At 36.8% G+C, this 19823-nt stretch overlaps 1 protein-coding gene across 7 annotated transcripts in view; it reads right to left on the reverse strand.

Annotated features, from left to right (window-relative positions):
- Nucleotides 1-2320: 2320 nt before the first annotated feature.
- The window catches only part of LOC118208925 (protein CEPU-1-like), a 255339-nt gene continuing 237836 nt past the window's right edge, over nt 2321-19823 (reverse strand). Inside the window, exons 4-11 of one of the 7 annotated variants that reach the window (XM_035383914.1) lie at nt 16770-16895; nt 11075-11206; nt 10518-10638; nt 9982-10133; nt 8703-8738; nt 4665-4712; nt 4221-4274; nt 3752-3978 (exon numbers count right to left, since the gene is read on the reverse strand). In XM_035383914.1, coding sequence (XP_035239805.1) covers nt 3827-3978; nt 4221-4274; nt 4665-4712; nt 8703-8738; nt 9982-10133; nt 10518-10638; nt 11075-11206; nt 16770-16895 — 821 coding nt within the window. In that variant the 3' untranslated portion in view covers nt 3752-3826. Of the gene's footprint in view, nt 2613-3751; nt 4057-4220; nt 4275-4664; nt 4713-8702; nt 8739-9981; nt 10134-10517; nt 10639-11074; nt 11207-16769; nt 16896-19823 lie in introns of those variants that run through there. The other 6 variants (XM_035383912.1, XM_035383915.1, XM_035383913.1 and 3 more) reach the window with 6 other exon arrangements.

Here is a 19823-nt window from a genome sequence, read left to right on the forward strand (position 1 = left end):
TCTAACTCCAACAACTAATCTCTTTGTCTTTAGAAATGCATTTGTAAATAGATGTGTTGTTTTACAAAACAACAAGTATGTATTTTGCTGCTGTTTAGTGAGACAGGTTTTTCGTAATAATTACATTTTAGGATGTGAGGCTATAAAATATGTCTAACATAAGTATTTTGTATTTTGATTATTTTCCAGAAAAATAGATTTTTAATATAAATGTCTTGAAACACATTTCACAATAGCCATTGCATAAATATGATTTCAAATCCACCCGAATGTGGAAAAAAATAACACAAATTTAGATTTTTGCATTTTTTCACTTTATTGACATGAGAATAGCTTTTTCATCATAAAAATCAGCAAACACATTTTCATTCATTTCACCAAGGTTGTTGAATAAAGATGATTTCCTACCCATCTGAGTGGAAAAAGACATTTGTTATTTTAACAGTTTCTCTTTTTGGACAAAAGAGGGCCTTATGTATTAATTTTCCAGTGAAAATGACTTGTTTATCGTAAAGGTCTATCATAAAACACATCATCATTTTTTTTTCACACTGGTTTGCTTAATAATGATTTCATTCATCTTAATTGAAAAAAAAAAGACAATGGTTTCACTTTTTGAACAGGAAAATAGACCTTTCATCATAATAGTGTTCAAACATATTTACATTTGTTTATTTTACCATGGCTATTGAATAGAAATTATTTCTCATCCATCTGACTAAAACTAGTCTTTTGTATTTTATTGGTATTTATAGTTAAAAACAACTTTCTTTCCTAGTCATTTTAAAATACTTTCAATGTCGAGAATCATATGTATATTATTACAAATTTTAAGGGTCACTGCACTCAATTTGGGAAAATGTCATTTATAACACTCTTATTTTTGAGCAGTAGTATTTCAGTCAGGGGCGTGTCCAATGGGGAGGCCAGGGAGGCAATGGCCACCTCTGGAATTTGATTGGCCACCCCAGGTGCCACCCCTATTTTTAGATTTCAGTAAGCTACATAAAAAAACCTAGCTTGCTGCAAATCTCATAAACGTATCAATATTTGTCCTTAATTTATTTATTTAGGACACATGTTGATTTATTTGCTTATGTATCTATTTATACAATACAATACAAACAGTTTGGCAAGTAAAACTATCCAAATGAATTGCAATTAACTGAAGTAAGTGTACTTGAAGAAAAAATATATACTTAATTACAATTCAGTGAAAAATGTTGATTGAACCCAGGTCATAATCATTTGAAATGAACATTCAAAAACACAATGCTTTATTTAAATCAATCTGGCTTTTGCTGGCACTGCTTGAATAACCAATAACTGACCTTATGACACATTCAATCCGAACAGTCCCAATTCCCATGATACACTTCCTGCTTGAGAGATTTAAATGGAAAAATACACTATTTCTTGACATAATTGCTTTCAAATGTTAAAACACAACTTTTAATAGCTGAATCACAATTTGATATTTACCAGAACATCAACAGTAACCTTTTTATATCAACATCTCTCTTAAAATGTCATCAATAACACAAAAATTAGCATAGTGCACATCACATTAATAATATCACAATTTACATAATTGTGGGGAAAATACCTTACTCAATAACCATATAATTTGTCTTCCAAAATATAATACTGCTCTCTTTAGACGCAAAACAAACACAAACAAACAAAAAAGAAAACACACAATGGGCCATATTTACTAAGAACACCGCAAATTACCGTCAGGGGCCGTAAAATTCTGTCACTGCATGTTTTCAATTTAGCAGGGTATTAAGAGGTATAAGGTATAAAGAGTGGTTGTGTAAATGAGGGAATTTAGGGATGCTGCATTTCTGTCATTTTATCAGAACAAACCTAGTAGGTACGACAAAATGCTATTTGTCTTGCTGGCGTCTATAAAATATTCTTAGTAAAAATGGCCCTTACTCTAGATTCAGTTCTACCATAATGTGATTCAACTTAAACAAATGGCTTAAAGTAAAGATGGATTTCTTGTCTGGAAGTTTCATTATCCAGCAAAAGAATGATGCCTAAAATCCTTTAAAATAAGATATGCATAAGTTAGCCAACAGAAAGAGCCACTCACAAAGTGAGCTGGTGAAATATACCCAGTAATCCATATGGTTAACTTATTATTTATTTCTCAAAAGTAGCAATCCAAACATTGTCTGCAATAGGCCGCAGCAACACAGCGGGCAGCTTAGCTTAAAGTTTAAGCTTTCAAATTTCAACCACACTTACACATCCCCACTGCTCACCCACCCCCCCCATCCTCCTTTCAAAATGAAAGAAATAAACATTAAAAAATAATTAAAAACATTAAGTTTGAGAACATTTAGAGATTGGAAATGACATGTACTGTAATGGTTGCCCCCATGCACATAATGTACAACAGTCTGTTGTGCCAGGAGAGAGACGTGAGAGGGAGAAAGCCAGAGAGAAAAAAATTATAAAAGCATGTGGATGTCCAGCTGCCCTCCAGATCGCCATTTTGTATCAAAACCTGAGCAGGAGCTGAAGACACATCACAAGGAGTAGACAGGCTGAGGTGTACGTTCCCACGGCACTGCTATTCCCATCCTGCACTGCTCCGGGCCCTGTCAAGGAGAGCAAATAACCACGTCAGGGCTACAGAAACAGTGCAGCTCCTTCTCCTGCTTGGCCTTATGTAAATAGGTAATGTGCTCCATTATAGAACTCTTCACCTTAGCAATAATCTCCAAAAAATCTTTAAAATTATGTATACAGATGGGTAACAAATTAAAGGAAAACCAGCATAGTGTTTTAGTAAAATGTTGGGCCACCACGAGCCGCAAGAACAGCTTCAATGCACCTTGGCATAGATTCTACAAGTCTCCGGAACTCTACTGGAGGGATGGAACACCATTCTTCCAAAAGATATTCCCTCATTTGGTGTTTTGGTATATATATATATATATATATATATACAATGCAATGTTTAAGGTACATTCACATCTAGCACTATAACTATAAGCGATACGAACAACTATAATGATACAAATTTTCCCAAGCCTACACACTGTAACACTATTGCTCCACAATGTTCCACTGTATCATTTTTTTTTGAAGATGGAGCATGACAATTTCACCCATTTCATACGACTGTACTCACTTTCTAAAATTAACAAAAGGCACAATCAGAATTTGGGTACATGAGCTGCTGCAAAAGACAGAGGCTGGGTGAGTCAAACACCCTTCTCAGAACTGTCCTCCTGTGTGTCACACGCCAACGTGACACCCCTGGGAGGGAGATGCGGCAGTGCCGGGGAGCCCCGTTGGTTGCCGCATGGAGAGAGGGAGAACGTACCCACACCAGCATGAAATGAAATAAACAAACACCATCATCCTTCCCCCTCATGGGTTCCAGGTGAAAACAATAAACTAAAATAAACTAAAATAATAAAATAATAAGCTTATCCTTGCTAATGAGCACTTGGCAGTATGTTTGAGGTAAGTCAATCATTTGTTTAATTTTATACACAATGCGTCATGGTTGCGTGTAAGGGCTGTGTGTGGTACATGCTCTATCTGGATGCTCTAGCTCTTCTATTCTGATTTGTTTTTTACTGCCACTAACTAGGTCACCACTAAGAAGATAAAGTCGTGATATCTCATTTGAAGATTTCAGTTTCCAAGTTAGACAATAGTGGATGCCCCAGGCACTAGCCTAGCTTTGTACATTCTTGTCAGACAAAAGACATCAAACAGCGAGACGGCTAATATAACTATAGCCTACTCAAAAGATTTAAGAGAGTATTGAAACTAACTAATGTCAAAATGTGATCACCTTTTAAACGAGATCACCCTTGCCAAACAAGGTGGGGCTCTCGTGATCTTCCTCAAGAAGTCTTCTCAATAAATTCCTCAATAAATTCAAACTAGATGCCATACGGTAGTTAAGGATTGTATGCGGGATGGTGGGATGTATGTCATGGAATGAAACTGTCAGTGAAAGATGAGACAAGGATTTTTCACTTTAGAACTCCTGTTTGATTGGCTGAAGGTGATTTATTGTTGTGCCTGCATGAGGAAAAAATGCTTAGGGAGCAATCAAAATTCATAATTATAGTTATCATGTTGGCTGCATTAATAGCCACCTTTATTGCGACATTGCTCATTATTGCTTATATGGTTATCCTTATAGATGGTTATAATTATAGTTATTATTCTAGGTGTGAAGGTACCTTCACTTTTTTCGTCACAATGGTTGGTGAGTTCCAGAGTAAATGTGCCAAACTCTGTTGATGAAAAAACAACTAAGTGGAATGATTAGAAAAAAGGATAGCACAGACATGAATCAATACACATTCTGTATGAACATATAAAAACATATTGCTATAAATGAATTCTGGAATAGATTCATTCTTCATTGACAGTGGATGGGTAGTACAGAGAAACTGTCAAAGTGACATAAATCTTGGAGTTATTGAAACCTTAAAGATAAAACCCCAAAAGTTGTAATGGGTCAGTGTTCTTACGCAACTAATTTTATTGTCTTCAGCTTGTCCGCATGACATGTCAGATTTGTATTGTTAGTATTGTTAATTACTGTTGGTTAGGTTTTTTTTTCTTTTCTAATTCCATTATTTGATTAGAGCATTAGATGTAATACCATAATCACAACAAACCTTTCAGTATTGGATAATATGTTGATGCCATGAGAAATGTTGTCTTTTCTAAAAGAGAGATGGTATTAAGGAAAGAATACACCAAATGCAACAGACTAGCAGGGAATCACTGTAAGCTGAATCACTCTATACACTTAATGAAAATGGCCTAGAACAGTAAGCCTGCCTAAGTAGTATTTACATGGCTGTGGTTATTCAAATGGGGCGACCCTGGCTCTGTTCTAATTCCTGAGTTATTACCTAAGACATGTCCAAGTGCTTCACAAGTGAAAGAGTAAAGAGTAGGGCCATTTGTTTCCAATACTAATAGAGCATCTTCTCCATGCTGAATGGTTTAGTACTGGCTCTTTAATGGTCATGTTTGGCAATTCAAACCAGCTGTTTTTTTATTCTTTCGAATGCACCTTGTTGAACCATTTCACATCATCATCATCCTCATCCTCATCATAATTATCATCATCATCTTTCCATAGGATGAAACCTTGCACACGATATGGAAAATCAGTCTTATTTGCAGAGTGTTGCATAGAAGCTAACCAGCACTGCACAGGGGATCAGCGACTGCAGTGCTGTGATTTGGTTGGAGACAAGACATTGGTATAATACAGCTAAGGCTTGCTGTGACATACAGGAGGAGACCTAAACTGAATCATGCATTAAACCTATAGCCAAAAAAGATCCTAAGGGCCGATTCATTTTGCTTGATCATTCCAATCTTGAAAACAGATGTTTAATGTTTTACTGAAACTAGTGGACTATAACTGAAGCTAGGGTTTTAGTTTTAATGGCATAAACGGACATGTAAATATTTTAATTTGACAAGCCGCTTATGACCACCACCCGCCTCGCTAACCAACGCCTGCTTATCAACAGTTAGACTGCGTATTGTGGTGTGTGTGAGAGAGTATGATGGTGTGCGTGAGAGAGTATGATGGTGTGCGTGAGAGAGTATAATGGTGTGTGTGAGAGGGTATGATGGTGTGCGTGAGAGAGTATGATGGTGTGCGTGAGAGAGTATAATGGTGTGTGTGAGAGAGTATGATGGTGTGCGTGAGAGAGTATAATGGTGTGTGTGAGAGAGTATAATGGTGTGCGTGAGAGAGTATAATGGTGTGTGTGAGAGAGTATAATGGTGTGCGTGAGAGAGTATGATGGTGTGCGTGAGAGAGTATGATAGTGTGCGTGAGAGAGTATGATGGTGTGTGTGAGAGAAAATATGACATATGGCCTAAATGGCCTCTCATACATATGTGCTGCATGTGTACATTTTTATTTTATTTTATTTTATTTTATTTTATTTTATTTTATTAATCATGGTTCAACCAAGTGAATGTACAGGTTTGGGAATGGGGTTAGCTGTAGTATCCAAGTAACAGGAGTAAATTAATCATTAGGATTACATATTTTTTTAAATGGAGCTGGCTGCATATGTTCAGTAGAATGGAGTATGCAGTACTGGAGACCTGAAAGGCATGCTTGGCTGAGGATGGAGCTGAGTGCTGTAGTACTCTCTATGGCCCATATGAAATCCAGGATTGACCATGTTAGTGCCAAGTGTCTGAATATAAATATTACCTTACTTTTTTTATCAGAAAGAACACCTGTCTGGTGAAGCACTATATGAAAATGTAACAGTACTGGGGATTATCACAGATCTTGTGCATCGCTGCTTTACACAATCTCTCAGAATCCCTGATAGACAGATTAATAAAGATCTGCTGAGCTTTCTCAAATCATTAGTAATACTACATACACATTTATAGCACACATACATCTTATTTTACCTTAATGGATGAATAGCAAGACTTGCTAATAATTAATTTTTTATTAACATAGACCCTGTTCTGAGATCAATACAAATCAGTCCATGTCCCTTTTGAATTAATACAATGTGAAAATTTTCATAATCTGACCTGGGGTTTACAAGGGGACTACAATTAATTGGCATTGATGGATTAGCAATAGGTATTTATCATGATCCGTAGAACTTCAGCATGCTGTTTCATTCCAATTTTGGGTATGTGTGGTAAAAAATGAGATACACACTGCCATGCAAAACTTAATTAACTAATCTACAGAACCCCCAACATTTTTAGCATGACATGCGACATAGCTCAGGAGGCTCAGGAGGTAAGACCGATTGTCTGGCAGTCGGAGGGTTGCCGGTTCAAACCCCGCCCTGGGCGTGTCGAAGTGTCCTTGAGCAAGACACCAAACCCCTAACTGCTCTGGCGAATGAGAGGCATCAATTGTAAAGCGCTTTGGATAAAAGCGCTATATAAATGCAGTCCATTTAATAATTAGTCACACACCCTCTGCTTAGTCTCTTCTTTAATTTTGGTTGTTAAAATTGTATTTTACTATCACTGTCATGAGCTGTATGAATGTCAACCCAGGCTAATTCAACTCACATTGTATTCATTTTACAGTGAAAGCTAGTTTTAATGTATCTTGTAATGTTGTATATATCATGAAATAAACATCAGAGAAATATATTTTCCTTCAGAATGACCTGGATTCAACGAGCATTTGTTGGCAGCTTCATAGACTTCATAAACACATCCATTCTTCTTTTATATACAGGTATATATGAGTCAGGAAATTATTTAGAACTTAGTTTGAATTAATATAGGCCAATGTCCCACGCAATTCTTGGAAATGGCTACTTTAATGAAACACACCTTACAATGTGAGGGCCATAGCATTATGCCATTGCTAAGGGTTTTAGTTTATTTTCCGGGCCAAGTGGTGTCACAATGAAAATGCAAACTGTACATCAAGGAGCCATCTGAAACATTTACACTGATGTTAGCAATACAAAGACATTTAACGTGCCCTGGATTTCTCCCACTACTCTCTGTGTTCCTTTTGGGACAGTTATGTAATTATTAGGAAGATGCTTCTCAACCCTGAAAATGGAAGTAATCACAGTTTCTCACAATCAAATCTGAGGCAATTAACCTCAAGAGAAGATGTTTAATGCCTTAACATGTTTAATGCTTTATGTTTTGTTTAATTTTAGATAAATAAATAAAAAACTTTCTATATATACAAACTTCTTTTAATTCCCTCAGAACAATTTGTCCTATTACATCAGGCCGGGTTAAATTCAGGATTTAAAGAAAATCTACACCACTTGCAGACACATACAGCTAAAAAGTGCATAGAGAAATGAAATAAAACTATCTACAAATTCTACGCATAAACACAGAACAAGACACATGACATGGTGTAACATGTATAAGATTTAAGAAAGTTTTAGAATGATTACTTATGTGCAGATTACAAAAACACACACAAGAAAATAATGTAGCGAGATGATGTCCCATGATGATAAAATTATGAAGAAATAAATAAGTAAAAGTCGCATTTGCCAGTATTAACCATTTTCACAAAGAACCACCATTTCAATTACTGATAATAGTGAAACATGATGTAGTGCAACAATTTGGCAAGATGACTACAGAAAGTTAATATTTGCATTCCTGATTATATGATTAACATGTTTCATGAATTTTAAATTCAACTAATTTGCTATGGTCAATATTAAAATTGTCATTTTAAGTTGATTATGCTTTAATTCTCAGTCCCAGACCTCATTATCATCGGAAAATCTCATTGTCACTTGCATTTACACCATTTATTTCCTTAGCACAAAACATGATTGAGGGTGACTTTTTAAATACATTACCCATTTGTGCTCGTCTGAATATTTGAGGGAGCAATTATATTAGTTAATGGTTCCCCCACTGAGATATGAACCAGAAACCTTTTTGGTTAACCGCTACACACAACTGAAGCCTGGGTATTTACTGGAAATCTTCAGAGGACTACTTATTTTATCTTTTTTTTCCAGAGATGTAAAGATGTTTATGTCTGGAACCAATTATATATAATTTAAATATTTTCACAGCCGGTGAGATCGTTTTTGACATTGGCAGCTGACGAGCTCTCTGTGAAAATGGCAACACGTCCCATGCATGCGGGTCACACAGGTGAGTACAGTAATTGAGAAGCGTATGCATGCACGGTACTGACCTTGCAACAGTGTCGAGCTAGTGGGCTCAATTACTTCTACACCAGAAGGATAAAGAAGAACAAAGCAGAGTGAAATGAAAATCAGAACGCGGGCGAAATCGCTGCGACCACCGCCATTCCGCACAGCATTAAGAATGAAGGCAAGCCATTGGGGAATTTAGCCATCGTGTTTCGTAGCGTGTCCTTCATTTCATTCCACCCTAGATGCATCACTTCATTCCATCTTATATGCATCAAAAATGGCAGTCAACGGCAGCCAAAAGCTTCATACTGTATGGAATAGCTCGCGATAATAACTTATGCGTGATAATAATAATATGATAACTTGTACGTATGACATAACTCCTATGTATGAGATAGTACCTCATATGTACAAGATAATAACTTGTACGCAGAAGATAACTCGTACATACAAGGAAGATTTTTAAAACAATCTAGCCTTTCAGAGCCTTCGCCAGTTAAGTTATGCATAGGCCCACAACTCAGCGCTGGCATTGGAGCAAGAACACACTTGTTTTTTTCTTGGAAAATCAGTCAAAACAGACTGTTATTGGCATATGTCAGGAGCATTATTAGCATATGCTAAAAGCCCCAGAGGCTTTAAGGTAAGCTTGTCAAAGCACTTGATTTACACCTATAGGCGATGTGCTGGTATCTGTTGCTACGTGTTTGTTCATTTTAGGAAATATGTTAATATATCATTTATGGGAAAGAAAGGCAAGTGGACCATTATAAAACTTCTGCTACTATAAGTGTTTTTTAGTAAATGATGCCAATATGGGTTGCTTTCATTAATTTGTTTTAGGCTCAAAAATCAATGCTGAGCTGTATGTATGACAAAACTGATGGAGACCCTGAAAGACAGGTAAAAAAAAAGCACAGTTAATTTTGTACATACAAGTAATTATCCCATACGTACCAGATATCTCATACTTACAATCTTATACGTATGAGATATGTTTTAGTATACGTAAGAGTTACTTTGGCATTCACCTTGCTTCTCAGGGCTTCTGTAGGATCAGCTCTGCATATTTCAGTTTCTCATTCATTTTTTAAAACAATTTTCCCCCTATTCACTCAATTTGAAACACCCAATCATTTTCATCATCAATGCTCATTTTGCTGCAATGAACTCTGCTATTGATAAGCTATTGAATATGGTAAATGAACTGTTGGTAAATTAATTAAATTAGCATTTATTTCAGTTTAGCCTACGGGGAAAATATCAGTGTTTCATTCAAAGTATATTCATGTTGAAAAAAAAATAGAAATAACTCACCATACACAACAATGCTTGTATTTGCACTGCCAAGTTTGTTGATGGAGACACAAGTGTAGTTTCCATAACCATCTTCTGAGATGTTGAAAAGGATCAACTTTGAATATTCTGCAGTGTTCTCGATCTCAATACCTTCAACCTCATCGGTGATCCTATGAAAACGATGTAATAAAGCAACAATGTGACTTGTCAATGTAGCATCTTATTCTCAACCTGGTGGTCAAGCATGTAAATGTAAATATCCTAAACATTACAAAAACGTTAAATGAAGCATTCAGTTCATATAATTACTGGCACACCTTTTGAATTCAATATGTTGATTCATTTTTTTTTTTTTAAACTTTATAATTTAACTCATATTTAATTAACGTTGTTACAAGCAACACACTTTTTCCATTAAAAATACACAGGGGTTATTTCATTATGATGGAATAAAAATAACCATTTAACTAGCTATAACTTTATTTATTAATTTATTTTTGGTTGAGGTATATATAGATCTACATAAATTTAGTAACATGGAACATTTCTGTAACCTTTTCTCCTCTTTGTACCACTCAAACTCGGCGGCAGGCTGAGAATCTGCCTCACACAGGAGGATGGCTCTCTGACCCAGAGCAACGCCGATGTCTTTACCTTCTGAAACAGCTGGTGGGTCTACACAAATACATCACCAGTACAGAACAACAACAAGTCAGAAATCTAACCAAAAACATAGGTTCAAAATGGCTGATTAAGAATAGAATTTCCATATGAAACACGTGATATGGAAAGAACTGATACTTCCGCCCAGTGATATGACTAATCCCAAGTGTTTTCATCCTATGGAATGCGCCAGGGTTCAAATGAAAATTTAAATAACCGAATGTGAATCAACATCGATAATCACATCGGTTTACATTCTAAGTACAAGGAGTTTACAAGGGTTTAAACCTGCTTCTGAAGAGGGTTTATGTACAATATTATCAGCAATAACGGTACAACTATCATTCCCTAAAATTCTGTTAAACAAAGTGAGACTAATTTAACCCAGGGCACCAGCATCATATATTAAGTGATATGTAAGTGATATTAAGGCTGAAGATTAGCTTACAGTTGACGATTAGTTCTGTGGTCTGCACATCTGTGGACACCTCATTGGACGCGGTGCACTCGTAACTTCCTGCTTTCTGCCGAGTGATCGCCGGGATTTCCAGATACTCGTCCTCTGAGACGGCAACCTGGTCTGAGGAGGAAAGGCAAGACGAGCGCGCACGTTGCTTCAGGCGGAACTCACGAAGAGATACAAACAAACACCATTTTTAACCTTTTCCCAACTCATGTTCACATCACCTTACTTCTTTTTGACAGTTGCCATAGAACAGTCAGAAAGCGCTTTCCAGTGAAGCTTAAGGTATCTTTATTTAGCTTTCCATCATTTTTTTCCCCCACAGGATGTGTCAGGAGTTAACACTAAAGTGTTGACAGGTGCTGCAGTCTGCAGTTAATAAAATGCTGAAAAAAGCCAGCTACATTTCCATAACTGGACTTCTACTTTATACTTGAAGCATGAAAAAGTAAGCCTTTTCAGGTGCTCAAAATATGCTAAAATGTATTAAGCCCATATTCTTTGTAGGTTGGGCAAAGTTTAGTTTTTCAGTAACCCCTAGCCAGTTGAATACCTTCAGTAAAGAAAACCCATTAGTCGTAACATAATACCTTATGTACAGTTTCCTTTGGATTACAAGTAATGGCAGATGAATTATTTACTTGCATGTAAATAATTCCAAAAAAATGAATGTTGGCATTGATACTTAATCACTTAAAATTGGTCTGGAACTTGTCTGCATTTGTGCTTAACTTGTTCTGCACAAGCAAACATTGCCAAGTGTAGCATTCATCAAAATGTAAGAAAATAATTTCCATTTTCATTCACTTCTTAGTAAAGGTAAAGGGCAAGTGATGTCCAGATCAGTATACTCATTGAAAAAACTGAACTAAATAAATAAATACAAAGGACCAGCATGACAAAGTATTATTTATTTCCAGAATTTATTTATTTTATTTTATAAATAAATAAATCCATAATTTGTCCCATGGCAGTATCAGAAGCAGAACTGATGCATAAAGCTCCCATGGTCTCCATGACGACAAGTCCAGTTTTGAGAAATGAAAATAAACTGAGTGTTCATGCAGATGGACTATGCTTCATAGCAGAAGAAGAAAAGAACATCTTGTCTTTCCTAATTGCTGTAATTGTTCTAAGGTATAATTAATTTCAGCTACACAACGCACCGTGCTCTGAATTACAGTGTTGGATGTGTATAATGTGGAGAAAGTACTCACAGAATACTATTTTAAAAAAGACCCTTTATGTGAGACACAAACAAGAACACAGTTCATTGACTAAGGTTCGACATACGATATATGAAAACAATGACTGGTGTTTGCTCAAAAAGGGTACCACTGGTGGTTGACAGATACATGGCTATTAATTGGGGAAATCTTAACCCCCACACTCCCCCCCCCCCCCCCCCCACAAAAAAAATAAAAATAAAAAAATAAATTTGAATAATATCCTATGCTCTGTCGTCAGTGTCGGAAATTCTATTATCGCCAATTTGTCTGAAGCCACAGCCAATTAGCAGGTGTTTTTATTTTATTTAATTCATTTATTATGCCCTGTATCCTACCCACCCCCATGCACCACAATTTAATTAACACATCTTCTAATTATAAAGTTATGCATATGATTTCACATAATTTTCAGTTCGGCCTCTGTAGAAATAAAAAAATATATAATGAATAAATCATGGGCTCGTTAATTAACGTCAATTAAGGCTTGTTAAGTGTTTCTGTGTCTGCGTGTCTCAGTTATTTGGGTAGAAATAATGAGATAACAATAAAACAACGGAATTATGACCAAATGACAGCTCATAAACAAAACTTCCAGAGATGAAACATTGGCTGCGTGGTTTATATTCCAGGTGTACCATCACTCAACACTCCTCAGATGGTTTCAAAAAGCCATAATGTACTTAGACCCCGTTCTACGCCTCCAGCCTCCGGAGACCTCATTAGTAGCAAAATGCCACACCGCTGTCATGGCCTTTTATTACTTTGGGCCCAATTAAAGTAATTTCGACGACTGCACAATGATGCCACGGCGTCCGCATAACCATCTGTTGCTTGGATCTCTTCTCTGACATGACAGAGCAGCGTTTTCCTACATTATACAGAATTTGCGCTTTAATGTCAAAAAAATAAAAAAAGGATTCAGTTAGGATTAGGATTCAGTTAAAATGGAGCATAGCCTTTTTGTTTTTACAGGAAACTGGAATAATTTAGTATTACCTCCATGTCCTCTAAAAACCCTCTTTTTTAATGTAGCCATGAGGACCACCATCCACCACCGGATTAAATACACACACCTCTTAATTTCCAGACAGAAGGTGGTGCTGCCGCTGATAGCATAGGTCTCCTCGAATTTTCAATTTTCATTACTTGAAAATGAGCAATTATCATTTGGCTCCAGCAGAACGGTATCAGCAGACTGCAGATAGACCCGGAAAAAACCTCTCTCGCCTCCTGACCGAGAGACGCCCCGAGCAGCTCGTGTACAACTTCTGTAGACGTTAAAATCAAAATCAAATAATTTTCCCACAATATGGCGAGGGAATTTTAGAGGTGAAATGTGGTTGAACAATTCAAGAGTGTTTGCTGTTTATGCAGCTACATCACATGCATGTCTTTTCTGTGGCAAACTCAGGTCCTTGGAATAAATAATGTAATAATATGAAACATTGAAATGAGATTAAATAATGTTAGGATAATTCTGTTTATCTAGGATCACCTACAGACCAACAGATACCATCCAGCTCTGCCCCAAGCCTGGACCAGAACATCCCAAGAGAACAGGAATGGACAAGATGTGTATGCAGGTTTTTGTTTGCACCAATCACCTTGACTAAATGAGCTGTATGCACCAACACTGGTTCATCACAGATTAGATCACAGTAAAACGTTTCATATCTCCACAGTTATAAACCTTTATATAATTTATATAACTGCAACACCTACAATTTTTGATCCCCACGCTGAAGTCAATAATCAAAGTATATCATCTTCATCAAATAATTGCAGTGAACACATTTTTTGTGATTATATGTGCAAATTAGTTTTTTATAAAGCTTGACCCAGCATTTTGTATCAAAGCATTAGTCATTCTACGATGATTATGTATGTGTACATTTGATAAACATTAAGGTAATTATTTAAGGTAAATTATTTATATTTGATAAGAACTAAGGTAAATATTTAAGTTGTATATGATGAACTTGAAGGTAATTATTTATGTGTATATATGATAAACATGAAGTTCACCATTTAAGTTATAGAAAAGGGGTAGGACCATATAAGTGTATACTTCTTCCTACTCCTTTACGGTTATGTAATATTTATTTATTTTGTTTATGGAGAATTTGCTTTACATGTTTACTGTTCATTTTATTGGTTATTCTTTTTTTGTGTGTGTTTGTTTTCTTACTTATTATTTGTTACATGTTCAAAAGAAAATCTATTCAATTCAATTCAATTCAGCTGCTGTACAGCGTGCCAGAGTAGAAAGAAACCCATTCACACCTGGGTATCAGCACCTGTTACGTATTGTCTGGCAGGGAAGAAAATGTCACAAAATGCCTGTATTTCTTTTATGAATCAATTTTTTTTTAATCCTAACAATGCCGTTATTTTAAGCCCAGCTATTTAGGAAAAGTCAAGGAAGGAGAAGGGCAATGGATTTGTGGTGTTGGAGAAATCTGCATTTTAAAGTGTAAATGCTTGATGGCGTCGGCTCTGGCCTTTCCAGTGTTGGTAAGCAGCAATGGTTCCTTATTTTGTGATGTGTGGGGAGACAAAACAGGCTTTGGGGGTCCTCACCTTCTATGCATTTTGGAAATCCACAAAAGACATGAATGACAGTAAAGTCAGTATTCTTATCATGGCAAGGGTTCAGCAAGAAAAGTCTCCAACTGTTTATGTAGTTTTTTTACACCTCTATAGAGCCATAATATCATTTAGTTACTAGTGTCATTTTGGAGTCTCCAAATGGCCAATTTCGAAACCCGCCTAGACACAGCTTAGAAAAAACAATAGAGAATACTCATTTTTTTGTGGTATTGTCATTTGAACCAGGATTTGTTCCAAAGGTTATGGCTGTGGTCCCATTGTTTTGCCAAGCCCACCAGGCACACCCACAATCATCAAAAAATAGGTGAGAAAAAATCCACTTTCACTGTGCTTGAGTTTCTGTTACTTTGTTTCAGCAATAGAGTAATTCTGGAGATTCATAGAGAAATTCTTGGAAGACGTACTCCGAAGGGCTACCTTTTAGAAGAGACCAGGATTATGCCTGTAGTCTAAAGGATTCAAGAATAGTCACCATTTTATTTTGGGTATGTCATTTTCCAGCTTGTGCTAAAAAATGGGGCGATACATCAACTGTTCTTAACTTTAACTTTCTCAAGTGCAGTGATTATTGGAATTCTGGTGGACATTCGACTTGCCAAACTTGTTCGACTTGCCCAAAGAAAAAAAAAAAAAAACTTACTTATGAGTCAGAATTAAGGGCAAATGTTGACTGAATCCAACATCAGTCTGAAATTGGCTGCTCTTGTACATTTTTAGGACTGCCTAGCTTTTACCTGAGTAATCACAGACAGAAGTAGTCTCTGTCTTATTAGATCCACCCGCAAACCATGAACTGCCCACTCTCCTTTTGCAAAAATGGGCAGAAGAAAATATTTCAAATTTGTACAAAGTGAAAATATGTGGATGGGACTTTGGTTCAAGGAGCAATCAAGGTTGAAAGAAAAAAATACCACCAAAGGCATTTTGAAATCTTCAGAAGTTTCAGAAGTTTTTGTGACTTGTGTTGAACCACACATACGTATGCTTCAGTCTCTCAATTACTTTGTTTTGTGTATGCTTTGTTCTGCAAGTTTGAGGATCTGAATTCCACCTGGAAGTTGTGCGGGGGGGGGGGGGGGGGGGGGGGGAGTGATGGAGGCTCATTACTGAAGGGGGAGTGCAAGCTGTGTCTCAGGGTGGCCTCTGCCGTATGCGCATGCAAAAACACAAGACCCATTAAAGCCTCTTTCACTTATCTTCTCAAAACAAGGTGGTCACATCCTTGTCAAATTAACATTTCAATCCCAGGATCCGTGTAACAATCAAAAGGGAAGTCAAAAAGGCCTCAGCGCAGAGACAAGCCGGGCCCTGTTTCGAAAAACAGCTTTCCATTGTTAGCTTCTTGCCAGCCAAGTGAAGCATTCATAAACAGACACAGTGACTAAAAGCAACACAAAGGAAGAAAAAAAGTGGAATGAAATCATGGACAGAAAACTGGCAGGTCCCCTTTCGTTTTGTGAGCAGAAACCACATGCTCTGGCAGATATGACAGCGCAGGAAAACATGACAATCTCTGGGAGCATTAATAACCGACAGCAGTGACATGCATGGTGTGCATCTAATTTAAATTGAAATATTGAGCTTGTAATTTATTGAAAAAATAATCACAATGGTTTGAATTAGTACAGCACATCTTATCACCTTTCTAGGTTGTCAAAGCTTAAGATCAAGGATCTCGGGGGGTGGACCAGGACTGTGCTTTTTTTTGGGGGGGGGGGGGGGGGCGGTGAGAAGAATTTCTTTTACATCAATATAAGACTGAACATGTATTTATGTCTATGTGTAATCAATGCAGAGGAATTACAAAAAAAGGACACAAGTAGAAAATATTTCTTGCTTACCGGCTGGTGACAGAAATCTCCAAGTGACCGTGGGTTCTGGCTTTCCATTTGCAGAGCACAAGAGAGTGACATTCGAACCTTCATTCACAGTTATGTTCTTTGCCAAATTTATGATTTTCGGTGACACTAAAAAAAAAACACACACACACACACAAAAGAGGCACATAGATTAGTCCCATTAGTTCCTCACTCATACATACCAAATACTAACTTTCCATGTATATCCCTAGCCTGGTTAACTGCCTGATCAAGACTACGATTATGGTTGTCCACGGCTATTTACAAGGCTAAATTTAAATGTATGCTGTTTTTTACAAGTCTTAAGTGAACGCTTACCTAATATTTGTGGACATACATTTCATTATAAATCAATGATACTTTAAAATGATATAGATTTACATGCAAACTTAACATTTAATTAGATAAAAACCAACTATTAATTTACATTATGAGAATTAATTTTATATGACAGTTCAGTCCTGTAACATGTGTATTGGCACTGGCTACACTGATTTGTCCACACAATGTCCTTTTTATAAATTATCCTCCCATTTAAGATTTCCCAGATTTATTCACACGCAGTTGACTATATATACTTGTACCACACACTCTTATCCTGAGTGGCTTAGACAGATTTTATTTCATTTTTTTTTTTTTTTCATACAATCCATTTATACAGCAGGATATTTACTGAAGCAGTGCAGGTTAAGTACGATTCTCAAAAGCACAATGGCAGTGCCTCAGCTGGGAATCAAGCCCTCGGCTGCAAATTGAACCTGCAACCTTTGCTTTACAAGCCCAGTTCCCAGGACCATTATGATGAAATTCTATCAGCGATGATATAAAACCATCATGAGCCATCCCTAAAGGGAAGGGAAAGGTATGTGTGAAGCATTTTAGTTTCAGCCTTGGAAATTCACTGTATTTTCACGTTTTTGGTGCTTTAGTAGTGAACGAGGTTTGGATGACCCAAAATTTCCTCATGTTGAATTATGATAATATTGAGATCCTGGTAGTAGCTCCCAAAACTCTTAGAGATAAATTCATCAATCAATCCATAATCTAAAAATGATTAGATTATAGATGGATGTAATGATTCATTTTCTCACTTGAGTCGTTCAATTTAGTCATTCGATTGACCAAGCGGCTCCTCCTACATCACATTCAGCTTCCAACCAACATGTGTTTAAACATGATAATTTGTCACATTGTGCAAAAGCATTTAAATTATGCAATGGCACAAGACATTGTAAAACAAAAAGTAAGCCCATTAGCTGCAGACTGCAAAAACTTGTGTTTCATGAGTAAACGAATGGGCATTACCCAAGGCTACTGAACAAAATGAACAATAATCACAACTCTTTCATTGCTCAAGAATAACAACTCTGAGTTCTTCTAATCGGGTACATTATCTAGTTGTTTGCCATCAGAACGATGGATTGCAATGGTTTAGCACTTGAGGGCCAAGTTAATCTATCACCCCAAAAACGGCTATCTCCACCTCATTGAACGAACGAGACGTGTCTGAATGAATCATTTGTGAATGTAAAGCCGGCTTTGAATGAGAATCACAACATTTTCAAGTCTTTGTTCACCGGTAGGGGGGGTTCCTATGTGCTCTGGGGAAGTTAGGATTCCTGAATCAAGTGAACGAATCAAAAGATTTGTTCTTTTCGCTGAACGAATTGTTCGCGAATGTCCAGCCTCTATTTCGCCCTGAGTTCAAAGACCACTCCAGGTCTGTTTCCTCACCCTGAGTCCACGGGATCACTCCAGCCCTGTCCCTCATTCTGTGGTCATGGACCACGTCAGCCCTGTTCCTCCCCTGCCCTTGCCTTGACACAGCCTGGAGCTGCAGATATATTACCTGGCTCCTCTAAACTGCACTATTCTGAACTATGCAATTTGGACTTTTATTATTCCTGTTAGCTATCACCTCAACAATAACCTGCTTAACCCATTTTATTTTCTGTGATAGATCCCTTATTGCATTTTTGCTGCATTCCATTCCACTGCTACTTTGCACCAGGCCAACCAGTGGAGGATGGGCTTCTCCTCTATAGCCGGGTTCCTCTTGATATTTCTTCCCATCAGGAAGTTATTTCTCAACACCGTTTAAGGGTTTTCTCCCCACTGGTGTTTTCTCTGTTTGCTCTTTTTGCTCTCTCTCTTGTCTTGCTACTCTGTAAAGCATCTTTGTGACAGTTAAAAAGCTGTAAAAAAAAAAACACTATACAAATAAAAATTGAATCGAACGACCGTCCTTTATCCTTTATTCACACTACACTGAAAATATAATGTTCAGTGATCATCAAACCTGCAAAATGAACACTTCTGTTAAATTGCAAGTCAAATTTATGAGCATATGTTGATTAGAATTAATCTCTCAGAAAATATATTTGTGATGGTCTGTACATGGCAGGGAAAAAACGTACTGGCTTAAACAAAAAACATGTGGCTTAGTGTCGCTTGCACAAAATGACTTAATTAAACTTGTCCACGTGCAGACTCCATGGAGAGCTAAGGGCAAAGGACCCTTTACATGTTCTTGCACATTCATGTATCATAAAAAAATATAAATCAGAGAGACAAATCTGCAGAGATTAACCTGCTGTGAAGACTGGAGATCACTTAATTATTTTTTCATGCTCTTTTACCAGCAGGATCTAACCCTAATGAACTGACAAAAAAACCACCCTAGTTTTCACTTGAAGTGGTTTATAGTTTATAGCCATGGTATATATGTATTGTGTTTTAAATATTTGAGATGTATATGTACATTTATTTACATTATTTATATTTTTAAATTCTTCAGGTGTATTCTTGCCTTACTTGACATTTGCGCATGTTATATCTGCTATGTCTGTCAAACGATTTTCTTCATATATTTCTACGTCAGGAATTCTTTTTTCGCTAAATTGACAAGATTGTGTTTTTTTTCTCTCACTAGACAGTTTGATAAAGGCCAGCTTTTAAAAAACAATATGGGAAATTGCCCTGGTGAGCTGGAGGAACACGTGTAGACAAAAGAAAAACAAAACATGCAGTTTTAAG

The sequence above is a fragment of the Anguilla anguilla genome, chromosome 12 (assembly GCF_013347855.1).
Source record: "Anguilla anguilla isolate fAngAng1 chromosome 12, fAngAng1.pri, whole genome shotgun sequence".
Lineage (NCBI taxonomy): Eukaryota > Metazoa > Chordata > Actinopteri > Anguilliformes > Anguillidae > Anguilla > Anguilla anguilla.